Source organism: Purpureocillium lilacinum, assembly GCF_023168085.1.
Source record: "Purpureocillium lilacinum CBS 284.36 DNA, scaffold_3, whole genome shotgun sequence".
Lineage (NCBI taxonomy): Eukaryota > Fungi > Ascomycota > Sordariomycetes > Hypocreales > Ophiocordycipitaceae > Purpureocillium > Purpureocillium lilacinum.
This window is the reverse complement of record NW_027072113.1, coordinates 301597-321033: the sequence shown is the minus strand read 5'-3', so window position 1 is coordinate 321033 and position 19437 is coordinate 301597. Positions and strand designations below refer to the sequence as shown.

At 59.3% G+C, this 19437-nt stretch overlaps 8 protein-coding genes across 8 annotated transcripts; 6 read left to right on the top strand and 2 right to left on the bottom strand.

Annotated features, from left to right (window-relative positions):
• Positions 1–1834: 1834 nt before the first annotated feature.
• PLICBS_003965 (uncharacterized protein) lies at positions 1835–4214 on the top strand (the record flags this gene model as incomplete). Its single annotated transcript, XM_018326823.2, has 8 exons — positions 1835–2189; positions 2265–2399; positions 2488–2596; positions 2654–2861; positions 2917–3065; positions 3121–3339; positions 3393–3840; positions 3900–4214. 8 exons carry the CDS (start codon positions 1835–1837, stop codon positions 4212–4214), a joined length of 1938 nt encoding a protein of 645 aa, XP_018175143.2.
• Positions 4215–4963: 749 nt separating this feature from the next.
• Positions 4964–6384, top strand: PLICBS_003964 (uncharacterized protein; the record flags this gene model as incomplete). The annotated part of the gene is made up of 3 exons (XM_018326824.2): positions 4964–5288; positions 5387–5584; positions 5645–6384. 3 exons carry the CDS (start codon positions 4964–4966, stop codon positions 6382–6384), a joined length of 1263 nt encoding a protein of 420 aa, XP_018175144.2.
• Positions 6385–6561: 177 nt separating this feature from the next.
• On the bottom strand, positions 6562–7998 carry PLICBS_003963 (uncharacterized protein; the record flags this gene model as incomplete). Its single annotated transcript, XM_018326825.2, has 1 exon — positions 6562–7998. One exon carries the CDS (start codon positions 7996–7998, stop codon positions 6562–6564), a length of 1437 nt encoding a protein of 478 aa, XP_018175145.2.
• A 2470-nt stretch (positions 7999–10468) lies between these two features.
• PLICBS_003962 (uncharacterized protein) lies at positions 10469–12163 on the top strand (the record flags this gene model as incomplete). Its single annotated transcript, XM_065600354.1, has 2 exons — positions 10469–10934; positions 11127–12163. The coding sequence occupies 2 exons, from the start codon at positions 10469–10471 to the stop codon at positions 12161–12163; spliced, it is 1503 nt and encodes a 500-aa protein (XP_065456426.1).
• Positions 12164–12665: 502 nt separating this feature from the next.
• PLICBS_003961 (uncharacterized protein) lies at positions 12666–13436 on the top strand (the record flags this gene model as incomplete). The annotated part of the gene is made up of 1 exon (XM_065600353.1): positions 12666–13436. One exon carries the CDS (start codon positions 12666–12668, stop codon positions 13434–13436), a length of 771 nt encoding a protein of 256 aa, XP_065456425.1.
• A 201-nt stretch (positions 13437–13637) lies between these two features.
• Positions 13638–14888, bottom strand: PLICBS_003960 (uncharacterized protein; the record flags this gene model as incomplete). The annotated part of the gene is made up of 1 exon (XM_018326827.1): positions 13638–14888. The coding sequence occupies one exon, from the start codon at positions 14886–14888 to the stop codon at positions 13638–13640; it is 1251 nt and encodes a 416-aa protein (XP_018175147.1).
• Positions 14889–15295: 407 nt separating this feature from the next.
• PLICBS_003959 (uncharacterized protein) lies at positions 15296–16887 on the top strand (the record flags this gene model as incomplete). The annotated part of the gene is made up of 2 exons (XM_018326828.2): positions 15296–15812; positions 15863–16887. The coding sequence occupies 2 exons, from the start codon at positions 15296–15298 to the stop codon at positions 16885–16887; spliced, it is 1542 nt and encodes a 513-aa protein (XP_018175148.2).
• Positions 16888–17556: 669 nt separating this feature from the next.
• PLICBS_003958 (uncharacterized protein) lies at positions 17557–19420 on the top strand (the record flags this gene model as incomplete). The annotated part of the gene is made up of 6 exons (XM_065600352.1): positions 17557–17840; positions 17918–18358; positions 18427–18489; positions 18548–18585; positions 18639–18844; positions 18899–19420. The coding sequence occupies 6 exons, from the start codon at positions 17557–17559 to the stop codon at positions 19418–19420; spliced, it is 1554 nt and encodes a 517-aa protein (XP_065456424.1).
• Positions 19421–19437: the final 17 nt, after the last annotated feature.

Sequence of the window (19437 nt, the reverse complement as noted above, 5' to 3'; positions counted from 1 at the left end):
GATACTGGATTACTACTACACGGCCGCCTACAGGCCCGCATCGTGGGACGAATATGCGGCCGTACAGGAATCAACGCGGAGCCGACGCCGTGCCCCGGGCCGGCCAACACGATGATTGCTCCAACGGTCGTCGTGACGCCGCGCCGGTTCCGTCACGCTCGTCACATGCAGGCCGATGGGGGTGCGCCGGCAGGGTGCAAGGGAGGGGAGGAGGGTTCATGTCGACCAGGGGCAAGGGCCGACTCACACGACACACCCCGTCGGGCAGCACAGGTGATGATGAGATGGGCTTGGCAGCAGCAGATGCTGTCTTCCGTACGTATCAAGATTTTTTTTTTTCCAGTACAGTACAGACTGCTGTGCGCAGGGACAACATTTGCTGGTGGCATCGCGACGAGATGTGGCGCACTGCCTACTTGGCGCCCAAGACTGAGACATGAACACCGAGTGAGTCGCGGCGGGAGATCTAGACACAAGTGACGGGCATGAAGTGAGATTGCCCCTGGCCCTGGCCCTCCAGGTACTGTACCCCTCACAGACACCTACATAAAATGAGAAGTTTAAAGCGATGGGTAAAAGGCCAACATCTGCAGCGACGAGTGGACTGACTAACAGCGAAAAGTCGCGCACGTCGGGTTCTCGCCGCCTGCCGACGTCGTCTTCACTTGATGCTCGTTGGATGGACAGCATCGGTTCCGGAGCAGTTCGTCCAAACCACCGCTTTATCCTGCCACCTGCCCTTCACAGGCGTGCCAATGACCGGGCATCGCCAAGGCCCGTGGGGTCTACGGCAGGGTCTCAAGGCATAACTGCCGATTCGATGTTAGGAGGTGTTGTTAGTAGGAGCCCACAGACCGCCGCACCGGAACCTCAGAGGGCAATCTGGAAAGAGGGCATCAGTCAGGAAGGGATGGAGGGGCAAGCGCCGGCCAAGAAGGGCCCTGCGCCGGGCCCCGAGACCCCCCCACACGCGCCGCCACGAGGGGCCATTCGAGCAGGCCCGAGGTGGCGGCAGAAGGGACGAGGTGTTGAAGCGGGCGACGTTTCCCCCTCCAAGGCCCGGGACGGGGGGGTCATCGGGTCGCTGGCGCACGTCACAGGGCCGACGCCTCCCGTGATGGGTATTGGGTCGGGCAGCGCCCACAATGCAACCAGAGGCGGTCGTCTGGCGTCCCTAGCTCCTGTTGACGGTTGAAATGACTCCTTAGCTCTACGTGAATGTGTGAGTGCGTGACGCCTTTGTTGCCCTGGCCTCGTCCCGTCTTCTCGACGTTTCCCAAGAAAAGCCCCCCTTGCAACAAAGGGAACCACGGCGCCTGATTGATGACCGGCCTGCACCCTGCACGAACCACCGGCGCATGCGTCCTTGTTGGAACCCTTGGAAGGTCGGCCCGCAGCCAGCAGCAGCGCCCGGCGACTTGGGATTTGGGGGCTTCGAGAGAGAGTTCGCGAATGCACCACCACGACGCCAGACGCATGTCGGCTTGACGCCCGCCCGCCCGCCGAGCTACCCGCCATCAATTCTCTGATCTCGTCGTCATACACCCCCCGTTCCCGCCGCTGCATCATTCCGAGCTCGCCCCCAGGCACGCACGCACGCACGCCTCCCTCGAAGGTTCGACGGCCAACCTGCCCGTCTGTTACCCATTCCAGGTCGGCAAGGCCTAGACCCGCGGCGCCCGTGAGACAAGTCGCGTGTGTGCACCGAGACGGCTTTTCTTCGCTACGCCGACTCTTTAGTTACTGAGCGCCCGCTCGTAGCTGCGACTGAGTGCTGTTTGATGGCGGAGGAGGAGCAGCAGCAGGAGGAGGAGCCCACGACACGACTCCCAGCATGAGACAGATGGGCAGGAAGCCGCCGCCGTCGCCGGCCGCGCGCGCCGGGCGGCTTCTGCTGCTGGTGCTTCTGGGCGGGCTGGTGGCCACTTCGGCGTCCGTCTTTCTTGTCTATACATTTTCGTCACGCGTTTCGAGCTTCGCGGTGGAACATGAAGCGAATGCACCGTCGACCACACCGGCCAGCAGCGATGCACCGCCTGCGCCCGCGCACACGCCTGTCGACGATGGATTCACTCTCCACCCCGAAGACCACGTCTACCGCGAGCCCAAGACCATCTATCTGGACTGGAACATCACCAAGGAGCAGCGCGCTCCCGACGGCGTCGTCAAGTCTCTCTACCTCATCAACGGTCCGTTTCCCCTCCCATCTGCAGGCGCTCCCGAGCCGCGTCCCTTGTGCCCAGACTAACACGAGTTGATCGCAGGCCAATTTCCCGGCCCGCTGGTCGAGGCGAGGTCGGGCGACGAGCTCATCGTCAACGTCCACAACTCAGTCCACGATGCCGATGCCGACGCCGGAGAAGGCGTCGCCGTCCATTGGCACGGACTGACCATGAACGGTATGCCAAGCCATGCTTCCTTTTTGCTTCGCAGTTCAGTTGGTTCTGTTGGTGATTCGGGTCACTCATTCGTGCGCGTGATGACTAGGCGCCAACGACATGGACGGAGTGGTCGCCCTCACGCAGTGTGCCATCCCGGCCGCTGCCAACCTCACTTACCGCTTCCGGATCGACGACTCTCAATCAGGAACATATTGGTGAGCTTCCTTCAACCTTTAAGAATATCATAAACGATGGCTTACTCATGCGCTCAGGTACCACGCTCACTCTGGAGTGCAGCGCGCCGACGGGCTCTTCGGCGGGTTGGTGGTGCACAAGCCAGCGAACGCGGAGAATGCCGTCGCCGAGCGGGCGACCTACTCGTACGACGCAGAGCAGCTTCTGCTGGTTGGCGACTGGTATCACCGCTCGGCGGTGGACGTCTTGGAGTGGTTTGAGGCTCCAGACCATTACATGTACGAGGTGAGTTGGCCACGCCATCCCCAGGGACTTCCATGTCGCTGACCGATGCGTCTAGCCGGCTCCGGATTCCATGCTCATCAATGGACGGGGATCGTACAACTGTTCCATGGCAGTCAAGGCATGGCCTGTCAACTGCAGCGCAGTGGCTCGGCCGGAGACCGTATTACGAGACCGGCGCGTAAGATTGAGAGTTGTAAACACTGGGTATGTTCGCTGACACACTGCTTCTCGTCGAACCAAGTTGCTGACCGGCTCGCAGCGTCTCTGCCGGCATCACACTGTCGCTATCAGCAGGGAGCATGCAGGTCATCACCGTTGACGGCGGACATGCCGTTGCAAATGATACGCATGCGGCACAGTCAATTGGCGTGTTGTATCCGGGCGAGCGCATGGACGTTGTCGTGCAGCAGGCGCCCAGTACCACGGCGAGGGCTCGTTCGGAGCAGGGCGCCAGGTTGATTGTGACCCTGGATAAGGAGTAAGTCAAGCATATTCGAAGGAAGTGGCTCTCAGCTGACAGCTCATCGCTAGGAACATGAATCTGCATAACTTTGCTCTCACTCCAGAGCAAGAGTTTCCGCTTTCATGGGCGTCCTCTCCGACCAAGCAAGCAACGAGACATGAGAAAGGCGTGGCAGTCTCAGAATTGAACCTCAAAGACTTGCAAGGCGCGCCTCTCGCTTCCTCGCCGGCGGGCCTAGCCAAACCCGGTGAGACAGCGGTGCTGTACTCGGCTATGACGATTCGCGGCGCCAACCACAACCGCCCGGTCGCTACCGTGAACCACACGTCGTGGGTCGTCTCAGAACCGCACAAGCCGCCGCTGCTGGCGCTGGATCGGGCCCAATGGGTAGATGCCATCAAACAGCCCACTACCGCACAGAAGCTCAAGGTGCCGTGGATCAAGAAGACGGGTAAGGAGCGGTGGATGGAGCTCGTGCTCAACAACTACGACGACAAGGGCCATCCCTTTCACCTGGTTAGCTCTTCCGTTCCCTCCCCTCCCTCAGGCCCGTGCAAAGTACCTAACAATCGCAGCACGGCTACAACTTCTACGTTGTGCGATCGCAGACCGCCGCCATGGGCCTCAACAGGGGCTACAATCCGTTTGACAAGGAGCAAGCGGATGCGGTGGCCGCGGACGTAGACACCAAGACCCCGCTGCGCAAGGATACAGTTTACGTGCCGTCGATGGGCTTCGTGGTGCTGCGGTTCGCGTTGGACAACGACGGGCTGTGGCTGCTACACTGCCACGTGTTGTGGCACCAGGCGGTGGGCATGGGCATCGTGTTGCAGGTTGGCGACGTTGATGAGGGGGCGAAGCGGAGGGCTGGACAGAGGTGTTTGGCGTAGGACAGGGCTTTGGGCGTACGAGACGGCGTTTGGCGCATATGCATGGGCCTCATAGAGCGGTCATTGGCGCACTGGTTTGCATCTCCTGGCGCGCGGGACAAGCAGTAAATACGAATACCAAATTACCAATACGAGGTAAATACTAGGTACGGCGATTGCTGATAGTCTTCCCCTGTGGGATCTGAAGGAAGTTAACCTTGGCTTCGAGTTGAGAGACGATATGATTCCCCCCGGTTGGAGCTCGTTGGGTCTGGAATCTGGATGGCCATGCTCCGTGCCACTGGAGCACCCCGCGCCGGGTTTCGCTGAATGTTCCCCCGCGTCGGACAGAGCGCTGTTCAATGCCGGCAACACGGCCCACAGCACGGGGACGGGGACAACTTGCGCCCCCGTTGCCGCAATCCACGGCCACAGTGGGGGGCTCGGGGAACCCCAATAATCTCTCCGCTGGCCCTGGGGCTCCCGGCATGCGGCCCGAGGATATTGAGTTCGATAGTAGAGCCATTGAGGGACGGCAATCCAATTCTGATGTCGAAACATCGTCACTGCGTTACATAGCTACTTCAGCTGCCTTCAACGCCGCCTCGTCTCCAAATATACATCGCTGGCTTCAATTGAGACGACGCGCTGCTGGTCCGACACTCACAGGCTGCTGGAGAACATTGAACCCCTCACAGTTCCACGGAATCACGGGTGACACGGTTGACCCGTGATTGAAGCCCGTCTTCCCCTTGCGGCACACCGCAACCATGTCACATCAAATCCGGTCGTTCAAAATCGCGGTGCCCGATGAGGCCATCGACGCCGTCCGGTCCAAGCTCGCGGAGGCGTCCTTCCCGGATGAGGTCGACTTCTCCGACGACTGGGAGTACGGCGCCTCGCTGCGCGACGTGAAGCGGCTGGCCAAGCACTGGGCCGAGGCCTTCGACTGGCGCGCGCAAGAGGCCAAGCTCAACTCGCTGCCGCACTTCAAAACCAGCATCTTTGTCGACGGGTTCGGCGCGCTCGACATTCACTTTGTGCACCAGACGAGCAGCAAGCCGGGGAGCATCCCGCTGTTGTTCTGCCACGGCTGTACGTCACTGCCATTTGCCCTTTTCGCATGTGGCACCTGCGGATGGCGCGGTGCTACGGCGACACGGGTCAGGATATGGACTGACAGACAAACACAGGGCCCGGCAGCTTCATCGAGGTAACCAAGGTCCTGCGACTACTCACCGAGCCCGAGGACGGGCCGTCGTTTCACGTAGTGGCGCCCTCGCTGCCTAACTTTGGCTTCTCCGAGGCACCGTCCAAACGCGGCTTCGGGATCGCGCAGTACGCCGAATGCGCACACCGACTGATGCTACGGCTGGGCTACGACAAGTACGGTAAGTAACCACCTTCGTCCCGAACGTTTCACGCGCTCTTGCTCACACCAGCTTGCACAGTCACGCAAGGCGGCGACTGGGGCTACTTCATCACGCGCATGATGGGCGTGCTCTACCCAGACCACTGCCTGGCGTCGCACATCAACTTCCTCTGCGTCAAGCCGACCGTCCCGCGGGGCCTGTGGCTCGCCGTCCAGCACGCCGTGCTGCGATGGTGGTCGCCCGCGCAAAAGGCAGGCATCGAGCGCACGAGGTGGTACGTCCGCGAAGGGTCGGGCTACATGGTGCTGCAGAGCACCAAGCCGTCGACGCTGGGGCTCGCGCTCGCTGACTCGCCCGTCGCGTTGCTGGGCTGGCTGTGGGAGAAGCTGCACGACTGGACCGACGCGTACCCCTGGACCGATGACGAGATCCTCACCTGGGTGTCGCTGTATCAGTTCAGTACGGCGGGGCCTGCCGCCAGCGTGCGGATTTACTATGAGGCGACGCACTCGGCTCGTGAGTCGACGCGTAGGTGCATCGAGTATGTCCCGCATGTGCCGTTGGGTATCTCGTACTTTCCACGGGACCTCTTTGCGCTGCCCAAGACGTGGGGGTGGTCGTCGGGGCCGGTTGTCTTTGAGGCTGTGCATGAGCGCGGGGGGCATTTTGCAGCGTATGAGTGCCCGGAGCAGTTCACCCAGGACTTGAGGACCATGTTTGGATCCGGGGGAGGTGCGAATGCGGTGGCGAGGAAGTTTGAGACTGTCGAGGAGGACAGTGAGTGGGATGAGGTGGTGTCCTCGAGCGTTCATCGATAAAGGCACCTGGAAAAAGAAGGAAACAGCATTGTGTACAAGTATCCGATTATATGGGACGGCAGAAAGTAGTAAGGGATGCGGCTCTCGTGCATAGCGCTCTGGCCCCAACTAAGGGGTCAGTCTACATGACGGCTCTACACATTTGATGCATGCGAGTTACTTGATATGAACCATGCTCTATCGGTGTGCTCGGCACAGGCGCCCATCTTTTTTCACCGTCCACTCTTCGCTACCGACGCCCGCCGTCGCATAAAACAGGCCATTCGGGTCATACTTTTTCTTGATCCGTAGCAACCTATCATAGTTGGCACCAAAGAAGGTCTCTTGGAAATCCGGCTGCTGGAAGTCGGCTTCGTTCATGTACGCTCCCGCCCCGGGCGTCGCCGCCTCAATGACCGGCTGCACCTCGCGCGTCATGCGGTTCTGCTCCGCGACCATGTCCTCGAAGGGAGCCTCGAAACTCCAAGGCAGCGTCAGCGACGCGTGGACCAGCGTCTGGCGCCATTGGGGAAGAACCGCGGCGGCTTTCTCACGGCCGAAGCGCGAGACGTCCAGCCCGACACCGATGAACGTGACGCCCATGGAGACGAGTTCCCGAGCGGTGGGCGAAAAGTGTGTTAGGGCATCTCGTGGGATGAGACGCCCGCCGAAAAGCTGCGTGCCAACTTGGATGTTTCCTGCGGGCAAAGGACCCCAGTAGTGAGCGTAATGGTCGTAGTAGCTCTCAAACTCGGTGTAGTTGGGCTTGACGACGAAGCCTTCCGCGGCGGCGGCGTCGATAAATGGCTTGAGAACCTTTTCAGTCTCCTCGGTACTCTTGCCGAAGAGGGTCAGAGCGGGCATCTGCAAAAAGCCTGCGCCGAAGTAGTAAATGACCATGGCGCCTGAGTCGACCATGCCGGGGAGCGCCTCGTGGAACAGGTCGATGGCGTCGTAGAGGCTCGTTGAGTTTTCGGGCGCCGTGATGGCGAAGCTGGCGCCGCTGACCTTCGCATCGGGGTGCGCTCGAACCGTCATGGACACCACGACGCCGTAGTTGCCGCCTCCTCCGCCGCTCAGCGCCCAGTAGAGGTCAGAGTTCTCAGCCCTCGAAGCTCTGACGTGCTTGCCCGATGCAGTCACTACCTCGTAAGACAGGACATTATCCGCAGCAAGGCCATGAGCAGTGCTCAGCGCAGAATGTCCACCTCCTTGGGTATACCCTCCGGCCAGCCCGACAGTCGGACACTCGCCCGTCACGACCACTCGCCCATGCTTTCGTGCCTCAGCGAGCGCCTCAAAGCCCTGCACGCCGGCACCGACTCGAAGTGCCTTGCCGATATAGTGTCTATCTGCCCAGTCGATGACAGCGCTGTCCTTCATGTGATGCGTCCAAACGGCCAGCGCCCCAGCACCCGTCGAGCGGCCGTTGTAGTCATGGCCCGTGTTGCGCACGACGAGGCGGATGCGGTGTCGGGAAGCAAAGGTCAGCGTCGCGGCGACGTCCTGCGGCGAGCGCGCGTCTACGGCGTAGCGCACGTAGTTGCCCAGCGTGCAGGGCGAGGATCGCGGCTGGAAGGGGTCGCAGCTCTGGTTGGCGAACAGCGGTGCCATGACGGACGACGAGGACTCCATGCTGATGCCGTGTTAGTCTGACGATGTAGACGGGCGCGCGACTCAAGCATAGGAAAGAAATATCTCACTGAACCGCCGAGTAAAGCCATTCCTTCTGGAGGTTGGCGCACTCGGTCTCATTGTAATGAGGGTCGTGGCATGGCGAGCCGAGCGGCGTCGTCGCGATGAGTCTGCCGTCAATGGTGCTGTTCAGGCGATCCCAGTCTGAGCGCCCCGGCCAGCATGCATCGCCGGGGAAGCATTTGCATCCACCGTCCTCTGCCAACAACTCCGGCGGCCGGCGTACCGCAAGGGCTACAGCCGCAAACAGCAGCACGCGGACGACGCGATCATGCATGGCTTCGAGTGCCTAGCGAGTGAAAGAGGAGAGTTGACTGAAGTTCGAAATCCGTCCTTTCAACGGTGAAGCCCGAAAATAACGGTGGGTATTGGTGCGGGCAGCCCCTTTATGGGCAATGACAATAACATGCCTAGGTAGTATGCATGTCTGGTGGCATGGCATGTTGGGTGGATAGGGCCAGTCGAAGCGCTACCGCAGTTTGGTGCTGACGGGATCGTCGCCCAAATCCTGGATATTTGCGGGTAGCGGCCCGTCGGTCGATGAGGCGATGCCTTTACAAGGTTGCTACCGTTCTCCCTAGGAAATGAGACCTTGTCTCGCGGTAAGGATCAATTGATCTCAGGCTGAAGGCAACCGAGGGAAACCACAAGGCTGGGGACATGTACAGAGCCTTGAGCGTTTGTCCTTTACCATGACGACTCAATCGAGCACATGGATGAAGCAAATAGCCATGTGATTGAGCCTTTGCCCCTACGGGTAGGTGGAAGCTCTTCGAGCGCGCTCGGTCCTCTTCAACCCCATGTCTGGTCACAAGCGCGTGTCCCGGCGTGACATGGGGGAGCATTGCCGGGTAAAATCTTGGGAAGCTACTAGGTACTTCGTGCGCCCACCGCAAGGAACGATAGGGACGATAGTTGCAGTGCGGCAGGGCCCGGAGACCCCATGGACTGGACCGCGAAGCTCGGCCGAGTCCCTGCAGGGCTTCAACAGCTGGCCGCCAACTGGCAGCAGACAAGTTGACATGGCAACTCGACTGTGATGGTCGCCTGGGCTTCAGAGCGCTATTCATGTTCGTGGTTCGCTTGAGCCCAGATCGTTCATTGGAAATACTACTGAGATCTCAAGGTTATAGGGTAAGTGTTTGAGTGGCAACTTACTTGATCCATAGGTGCAGTGTGCTTACTTCTCGCCGCCGAGGAAATGGTATTTTGCCTCTTTGACTATTCCGTGGATCTATATGCATTGTATGCGGCTTTAGCCCGGAGCTCCAGAGTGGGCGGCGCATGGCGACAGCTCCCCGACGTGGTGATGTTGCTCCAGATTGTACCCCGGATCACCATGTAAGTAACCACGCCTCGCGCCGCAACCCACGCCCAATGCCGGCCCCAGCTGGGGCCGGTATCCTCGAACGGAAACCCGACCGTTGGCGCCGTCTGCCAAGCGTTTATCTGCCGGTCGGCGGCCGGGTCTTGGTCTTGGCCGGAGCGATAACGGAGACAGGAGCCCTCACCGACTCGAAGGAAGACGCGGATTTGGGTCCGGTGGGGGCCGCGCGAGGCAAACGAACAATGCACAGATGCCGAGGGCGAGCCCCGAAAAGGGTCGCGCGACGGTGACTGGACCGAGGCGATACATTTAGCAATTAACATCCGAATTTTAACTACCGGGAAATAGGGAATTTATTAGGAGAAGTGCTAGTTGGACATCACCCGTTTTCTATTTAGATACCAGAACGGGTGCCAAGTCCACCGAAGGAGGACAATGCGGCATGCCTCGATGGGGCTCCAACTGGCCCGCCGCGATGGCACCAATTGCTGCAGCAGCCGGCAGACCGCCACAGTCGGACCGAATGGGGCATGGAGGCCTGCGCCGCATTGACGTACACATTGGACAAGCAATTGAAGTATCGGCATCAGGAAAGAGGCAATTCATAAAAGACGCGAGTTAAACGTCATGGGATATTACATATGGCATTAAACAATGTTCATCCAATCGCTTCCCGGGACGTGCCTAGCTTGCCGTCAGGTCGTGCATACTCATAGACTGCATGTGGACCTGTAACCAATGTACCGCTCGAGGATTCAGTAGTCACGACATTGACGTATCTGACTAATTCTGTTGATACAGGGTGGCGAGGCCGCTACCATGGATCGGCAGGTGAGGTTGTCTAAATTGACTGTTATGCGTTAAGCTACAAGCAAAGCGAGTGCTTGCTGGCAAGAACAAAACACGTCGCCGGCATTATTCTCTCTTGAAATTGAATCCGGATAAAATGGCCACTTGCGAGGATCAATCTGGGACCCTCCGATCAATAGGATATATAACTCGAGATATCGCCTTAAAATGCTCCTACCTGGCATCTTTGTCTTACTGAACCAACGTCCCCAAAAATACGAGTTACGTTACAATATGTTACTCACCAAGCTTCTCGGTTTTCAAGCTGTTGGCGCTGCCGTGGTGAGCTCGTCGGCTTATACGGGCTACACCACGGGAAGCTCAAATCGTCTGGCACACCTCCCGGTCCCAGCTGAGACGTATCCGCCGTTGCTCGATGCAACACTGGAGGACCTTCGAAAGGGTCTCGATACTGGTGCGTTTTCGAGCCTCAATCTTGTCGACGCATACATCAAGCGCATCGAGGAGGTGAACCCTCGTCTCCGGGCCGTCACGGAGATCAACCCGGACGCGCGCACAATCGCAAAGAAGCTAGATGAAGAAAGGAAGAAAGGGGGTTCAAACCTCGGTCCTCTCCATGGCATCCCGATCCTTGTCAAGAACACCATTGCTACCGCCGATAAGATGAACAACACGGCTGGGTCCTTTGCACTACTTGGAGCAAAGGTGCCCGAGGATAGCAAAGTGATTGAACGGCTGCGTAAGGCTGGTGCAATAATCCTAGGCAAATCAAACCTATCTCAGTGGGCAAATGTCCGGGGTAATATACCGAATGGTTGGTCGTCACACGGTGGGCAGATCATCGGGCCATATCATCCAGGTCAGGACCCATTAGGGTCATCGTCGGGCAGTACCGTTGCATCCGCTCTCGGTCTTGCTTGGGCTGCTTTAGGCGTCGAAACATCTGGCTCCATTATCACGCCTGCACAAGTGGCCAACGTGGTGGGCATCAAACCTACCGTAGGTCTGACTTCCCGGTACTTGGTAATTCCTTCCTCGGAGCGTTTCGATACTGTGGGCCCTATCGCGCGTACTGTTAAGGATGCCGCATATCTTCTGTCAGCAATTGCAGGAAAGGACACGAAGGATCCTTATACAGCCGCGATTCCTTTCGACAACGTCCCAGACTATTCGACAGCCTGCAACGTATCTGGTCTCAAAGGGCGCCGCATTGGGGTTCCGCGGCATCTTTTCAAAAAGTCGGGCCCATCGATATCTGCATTCGAGTCAGCACTGAAAACCATCCGTGATGCTGGAGCCGAGGTTGTCGATGTTACGATTCCTGGAATACCAGAACTAAATGCACGGGCACCGAATGTCTTTAGTCGCGTTCTCGGCGCCGATTTCAAGACCAATCTCGCCGAATACCTTTCGCACCTGTCTTCAAACCCACATGGCATAAAATCGCTAGAAGCGCTTCGCTTTTTCACCATTATCAACCCCAAGGAGGAGCACCCCCAACGGGACATGGCTTCGTGGGATTGGATTGTGCGGCACGGGCTCGATGGTAAGTCCGAAGCCGCGCAACAAGACCGATACACGATGATGGAAGTGGCTTGTGGACGAGAACCCAGTGTCTCTTTGTGCCTTACCGGTGTTCTGAAGGAGGAAAAGCTCGATGCGATTGTCTTTCCCAGTTCTGAGCCGGCGGCAATCTTCAGCGCCACGCTGGTCGGGTCTCCTGTCATTACGGTGCCGCTCGGGCGCACGCCGGAGTCGACACCAAGCAAGCTAAACTCGTACGGCAACTTGAATGAGACGGGGCCAAACACACCGTTTGGCATTGCGTTTTCCGGAGCCAAATGGAGTGAAGAGACACTCATTGGTATGGCATTTGCTTTCGAGCAGAAAACGCAGGTCCGGAAGAGTATCAAACCACATGTGCAACCTCAGACTGAGCTTGCAAATATCCTTCAAACTGGCTCTTGAGATGCTGCCTATAAAACCTAAAACGCGAGAATCTCGGAGGGGGCCTGCTCGTAGTACGAGCTCTAGCAGTAGAGGAGGTATAAAATAGGAGTATTACCCAACGACACTGCTGTGTGTTTTCGCGCCCTCTTTCTCGTGATGAAGGCAATCAATCCTCTTGCCTGTTTCGGCATGCCTGGCACTCACCCGGCTCACTCAACGTCGCGCGCTCGGCCGGGTCTTGGCCGGAGCGATAACGGAGACGGGAGTCCCACTTGGCGACGCCCTACCCGCGCCCTTTTGACGATGGACTTTGTTCTCGACGCTTCTGCCGAGCCCACGGCGGGACCATCGCCGGGCAAAGATAAAGGTACCGCCGGGCGGCCAGTCGTGGGGTCCCGGGTTGACTGGGGGACTTCACACGAGGAGGCGTCCCGTTCGCGTTTGTGAAAACGGTTGCGTATTCCCTCGTCGACCACTCCGTCGGGCAACACCAGAGCATTTCAGTACACTCACACCCGCAATGCCTGCAATGATCGACGATCCGGCATCCGCGCCGATCCAGCGCTGGCCAACTACACCTGCAGAGTCAACCCTCCCGCCCGGCATCTCGCCCCGGCCCATCACTCTCCGCGACGGCTCACCCGGCACCATCCTCCCCTTCACATCCCACGCCTCCGTCCCGCCCTCACTGCTCCGCTTCCTCTCCGATCTCTTCAACGCCGAGATCGAAGCCGGCGACACCTACCCCATGGTCGAGCCCCTCCCAGTCGAAAAGTTCGCCGCCTACTGGTTCCAGAACTTTGCCGCCGTCATGCTCCTCGGCGGCGTGGAGGATGCTCGCGCGCTGCTCCTGCGGCGCGAGGACGGCAGTATCAGCAGCAGTAGTGGTGGTGGCGACGACTGGGCGTCCGTCTGCCTGGGCAGCTACTACATCAAGCCCAACTACCCGGGCCGCAGTAGCCATGTCTGCAACGCGGGCTTCCTTGTGGCGCCGGCGGCGAGGGGGCGCGGGGCCGGGCGGTTGCTGGGCGAGAGCTACGTCGACTGGGCGCCGCGGCTGGGGTACGAGTACTCTGTCTTTAACCTCGTGTACGAGACTAATGTGGCGTCGTGCCGCATCTGGGACGCGCTGGGGTTTGAGCGCATTGGCCGCATCAAGGGCTGTGGTAAGCTGAAGAGCCACCCAGGGAAGAAGATCGATGCCATTGTGTATGGAAGAGAACTCAGCTGCGAGGCGAACGGCGTGAACGGCTTGAACGGGACAGACGGGACGAACGGGACTAAGACATGAAGCGAGCGATGCTGGTTGTTCGACACAGCGTGGGACTAATTACGATGGATCGAGCACTGAAGAGATACAGATGTGAAGGGTGAGATGAGCAGCGTTGGCTTCGTTGCAGCCCCCTGCGCTCGCAATTATGCATTAGCATGGAGTACATAGAGGTTCTATTTAATCATGTTCAGAAGCGAGACGACGTAACCTCGAGCACATCTACGCGACATCGCGCTCGCTCATCGACTCCCGCGCATAGCGTTCCATCTCCTCGAGCCGCTGGGTCAGCGCGCCGTCATACGGCGGCGCCTCCATGACGGCCATGACGAAGGGGCCCTGCGCTCCCCACGTGCAGCCGTGGAGGTGGTTGCGAATCCGAGCGAGCAGCTCAGCGACCGCCTCGTCCGCGTACAGTCCAGCGGCAGCCATCTCGTGTAGCACGTCCAGCGCGGCGGTCGCGTCGCCAAAGCGGTCCCAGTGCACGCGGGCGAGGCGCGCGTAGAAGGGCGCCGACACGCCGAGCACGTATGAAGGCAGGCCCAGCGCCTTGACGCGGGGCAGGATCTCAAAGGCGCGCGGCGAGGGGCGCGCAAAGGCCGTGTCGAGAAGGGCGAGGCCCCGGCTGAGGAAGTGCGGGTACAGCGGCCCGTGGACGTCCATGATGCGCTTCTGAGCGTCTTGCTGCTGCGCTGTGAGGGTGGACGCATCGTCGAGCTGAGTGCCCTTGGGCGTTTTCCGCCTTGATGTGCCGGCGCTGCTTCTCTTGTTCTTGCCCTTGACGGAGGCGCCCTGAACGATGCCCAGCTTCTCGGGCAGCGAAAAGACCTCGCGCTCCATGACGTGCCAGAGCTCGGCGTCGGTCTCGCAGTCGCGCATCAAGGCGTCTACCCGCTCTCGCTCCTCGACTCGGATTCGATCGTAGCGCGCGCGCTCTTCCCACTTGGCCTCGTCGGCCTCGTCCAACTCCAGCATGCGACTTGATTCAGAGGCGCCGCCGGGTTCTAGCTCGTAGAGGCCGAGTGCGACCTGGGCGGCGTTGCGCAAGGATTGTGGGTAGCGGCGCAGAAACTTGTCGCGAAACTCGGTGACGCGTGCCTGTTCGACAATGGACCTCGCCATGCCGTTCGAGTAATCGGCACCGGGACCATGCGTTGGCCATGTTTGCCCTGGCGAGGCTCCGGGGGACGGCCGTTTCTTCGAGGCGGGCATGCGGCCCTGTGCGATCTCGTCAAAGATGCCCTTGAAAACCTCGGCTTCGGATGGTGTTATTGTCGATGATTGTCCCGGGACATCTCCCAGCTCTTCCTGGAGTTCGTTGTCCCATTCGAACGGGATCGAATTGTCATTCTTTGGTATCCGCCCGCGTCTCACCGAGTGCGCATGTCGGATGGCGCCGAGCAATGGCTGTGCAACAATCGCGCGACGCAGAGTCCGCGTCTGATACAGAAACGGTAGCAGCGTCGACGACATGATTCTGCGCGCGGCGTGCGGCTGAGCCAGTCGGTTTCGAGGCGTGGAGATTGACGGCAGAATGCGACCGACGAAGCAATCCAAACTTGGCAATTTACAGCACCCAAGTCCCCTGTAGGGCGGCTAATGCTCGGCAACCATTTACGCGAAACCGGCCCCCGGCGCGTGACCTCGCGCCTCTAGCAGGCGCGTCAGCTCCGGGTGGCGTTAATTGATCTTGAAGGGCGCGTCTCCTCCTGTTCAGCAGCTGTCCGGCAGCCTCTCGCTTTTGCCGCCACCTGGCACCTTGCTTCACGTTCCTCGCAAGCCCTTTATTTGGCTTTCGACCGCCGCATCTCTGTTTGCTCGAACCATTGTTCCATCATTGTGCTTTTTCTGCGATCGCCATCGCCATCCACCACCACACAATGCCCGTCAAGAAGGAGGAGGGCATGAGCGCCTTCGAGCGCAAGCGCCTGGAGAACATTGCGGCCAACCGCGCAATTCTCACTGACATATCGACGACTGCAAAGAAGATAATCCCCGACAAGAAGCCGTCCAAGCCGGCGCCGCGGAAGAAGCGACACAGTGAACCCATCAAGCGCGAGCCCACGCGACCTACGCGCACGAGCTCGCGCCTCGCCGGCAAGGATGCCGACTCCGAAACCCTCAAGCGGAAGTTTGAGGTCGAGGCCGAGCACGAGGCCCAAAACGCCAAGGCAAAGAAGATGCGCGTGAGCGGCGACCTGAACCTCGGAGACATTGTGGTAGAGGGTAAGAGATGGGGCAGCGGTATTGACGGACTCAAGGGCATCGTGCGCGGCGCCGAGCCTGGCGTGCGAACGTTCACAGAGGAGGACGTCAAAGAGACGACGGATCAGAACCTGAAGGACTTGCGGCTACGCATGAGCGGCTTGAAGCTATACGAGCATTGGGTTCCCAATGGTATGTGTCCCAACGCCGGACCTTATGCCGGCTCCTCTAACGGCCACAAGACATCAAGATCACGCCGCAGCGAGTGTACGCCCTCGGCTTCCACCCGACCGAGGACAAACCGATTGTCTTTGCGGGCGACAAAGAGGGCAATATGGGTGTCTTTGACGGCTCCCAGACGACGCCCGAGGTAGACGACGAGGACGAGGACGCCGACATCCCCGACCCTGTCATTTCGGCCTTCAAGACACACGCGCGGACAATCACGTCCTTTGTGTTCTCTCCCACCGATTCCAATGCCGTCTATACTTCGTCCTACGACTCATCAATACGCAAAATGGACCTGGAAAAGGGCCTGTCGTTACAGATATTTGCCCCGGCTGATGAGAATGAAGACCTGCCCATCTCGGCCCTGGATATGGCGGCGACTGAGCCAAACGTACTCTACTTCTCTACGCTCGAAGGCGGCGTCGGTCGATACGATATCAGGACACCGGTCAGCCAAGAGATATGGCAGCTGTCTGAACAGAAGATTGGAGGCTTCTCGCTGCATCCGCTGCAGCCTCACCTCCTCGCCACAGCATCTCTGGACCGTACCATGAAGGTATGGGACCTGAGGAAGATTCAAGGGAAAGGCGACATGCGACACCCCGCCCTGTTGGGCGAGCACGAGTCGCGCCTCTCCGTGTCGCACGCGTCGTGGAGCGCGGGCGGCCATGTCGCAACATCCTCCTACGACGATACCGTCAAGGTATACGACTTTTCCTCCGCGTCCGGCTGGAAACCAGGACAGGACATCTCACCAAAGGCCATGGAGCCAGCTCATATCATCAGGCACAACAACCAGACCGGGCGCTGGGTTACGATCCTTAAACCGCAATGGCAGAAGCGCCCTCACGACGGCATCCAGAAATTCGTCATCGCCAACATGAACCGTTTTGTCGACGTGTTTGCATCCGACGGCAGCCAGCTGGCGCAGCTGGATGGCGATAACATCACAGCCGTGCCGGCTGTCGCGCACTTCCACCCAACGTTGGACTGGGTCGCCGGTGGCAACGGAAGTGGGAAGCTGTGCCTGTGGACATGATGAGGGGAGGGAGGAATCGAGGTGCTTTACGCTTAACGACTAGCTTGGCATTACTGTAATAGATGCTTGCACATAGTGCGTGAATTTGAGCTTTGTCACTCGGCCGGCGCTACATAAGGCGGCTTTGCCCTAGTTTGCGATTCTTCCGCGAGACCTGCTGTTACTGTCTACACAAATGCTGGTAACGCCAACGCCACACTTTGACGGACACGAAACAAGGCGAAAATTCCCCAGACTATGCCCGAGCTGAAGCTTTGAAACCCACCATTTGGCCGCCGATCCGGAGCCATCGCCAACGTTCGGTGCCCTCGGCTCGGACGCATCGGCTACGGACCTTGACTTGCAGTCTAGTCTGGCGATAGCTCAGGCTAGGCAGGTTGGCGATGCCGTCAATCCCCGCCGTTAGATTGCCCTCGCAGCATTGCGAGCCCGTCGCAACGACGATGGCGAAATTGGGACCCTGCTCTTGTGACAGCTTGACGTGCTCTAACCCAAGCCTCACACGAGTCGATGGCGCATCATTATGCTGGCTAGGCCCGCAGAGAAACGCGGGGAAGGCAGCAGGCAGTTTAATATAAATGTCTTGTCATGTGGTCGAGCGATCGAACATTCAGGGTGCTCTCGAACAGGACAGCAGACTGCACGTATTCCAGCCTCAACTGTACGAAAATGATGTGGTCACAATTATCCCTCGCGGCCGGCGCGTTTAGCCTTCTGTTCGCATCAGTGGACGGCAAATGCAAGAGCGTCGATGTCTCTGCTCCAGCCTCTGCTCCCCACGATGCGTCCAAGCCCGTCGACCACGCCTTTGCCTCCTTCTCATTGCCCGCGCACTTCTTCGCCGACTTCACGGGCAACAAGAGCCACCCCAACCTATTCTCCCGAGACATCTTCGATCTCTTGCACAAAAAGACGGGCGCGCACCCGTATGTGCGTGTAGGAGGAACCTCAACGTGAGCTACACCCGCCCAGTCGCCACCAGACCGCTACCCTCTCGCTGACTTACACGGCCCCCCCCCCCCCCCCAAAGCGACCGCGTAGTATACAACGCCTCCCAGCCACAGGCCGTCATCCTCTCCGAAAAGACCGAGAACGGCATCCCCGCAGAAGTCCTCATCGGGCCCTCCTGGTTCGAGGGCTTCACCAACTTCCCCGGCTCGCTGTGGAACTTCCAAGCCAACCTGGGCCTCAACGACTCGACGTCGCTCGACAACACCGTCGAGGTGTGCCGGCTCGTCGTACAGGCGCTGCGGCGCGACCTCATCGCGCTGGAGATTGGCAACGAGCCGGACTTGTACCCGACTAGGGTGCGGCCGGCGAGTTACACCGTCGTGGATTATGTCCGTGAGTGGAACCGGTATGCGGATGAGATTTCGAGGCGGGTGCTGCGTGGGAACCGGTATGGGTTGGAGGAGTGGCGGTTTTTCCAGGGGTTGGTGTATGCCAATGAGACGTTGGGGACGTTTTCGACGTGAGTGCTCCGGCTGAGCTGACAGATGCGACATGTGAGACCTTGAGGTTGCTGATGCTTCGAGTTAGTGAAGCGGCCTTTGATGCCGGCGTGGACAAGACGCGGCACATCAAATCCGTGTCGCTTCATCAGTAAGTCGAATGATCCCCCTGCTTGGTCTCAAAGAACAGACTTGCTGACATTGCGTAGCTACACGGCTGGTAACCAGGAATGGGTTCGACTTCAAGGTATGGTTGCGATCGTTCAATCGCTGGGTGATGCGCCCATGCTGACATCACAGACACCTTCATGAACCACACCGCCGTGCAGCGAAGCCTAGGCGTATTCCGCCGTGACATTGACTTCCTCAAGAAATACGATCCCAGCATAACGTTCCTCCTGGGCGAGACAAACAGCGACTACATCAACCTCAACATGGCCCAGGTTGAGGGCGTGTTTGGCAGCGCGCTCTGGCTCATCGACTACATCCTCTACGGCATGACCATGGTAAGTTCCCAACCTACTCCCCCAATCCGAAACGGGCTCTCACAGCGACATCAGAACATTGCCCGCTTCAACCTCATCCAGGGCGTCACTTTCGGGTACACCGGCTGGGTGCCCGTCCCCTACGCCGGGCGCGATCCCTACGTCCGGCCCCCGCTCTACGGACAGATCGTCGTCGCCGACGCCATCGGTCGCGCACCCAATGTGCAAGTCAAGGAAATTGATCTCAATCGCTGGGACGTGTCTGCGTACGCCGTGTACGAAGCCCGTCGGCTGGCCAAGTATGTCATCGTCAACCTGGACCAGTGGAACGCGACGACGCCGCATGCGCGCCCGTCGCAGAAGCTTGCGCTGAGCGTACCCGACGGGGTGAAGCGGGCGAGCGTGACGAGGTTGACTGGGGATGGGGCGAGCGCGGATGAGGGTATCGCTTGGGGCGGCTTGAGCTGGAATTATACGGATGGGAGGCTTGCGCAGACGGGGAGGGAGAAGGTTGAGACCGTCAAGGTCAAGGATGGGAAGGTGAAGGTTGAGTTGCAGTCGAGCGAGGCTGTGTTGGTTACCCTTCATGGACGGTAGTAGCACAGATCTCGCGC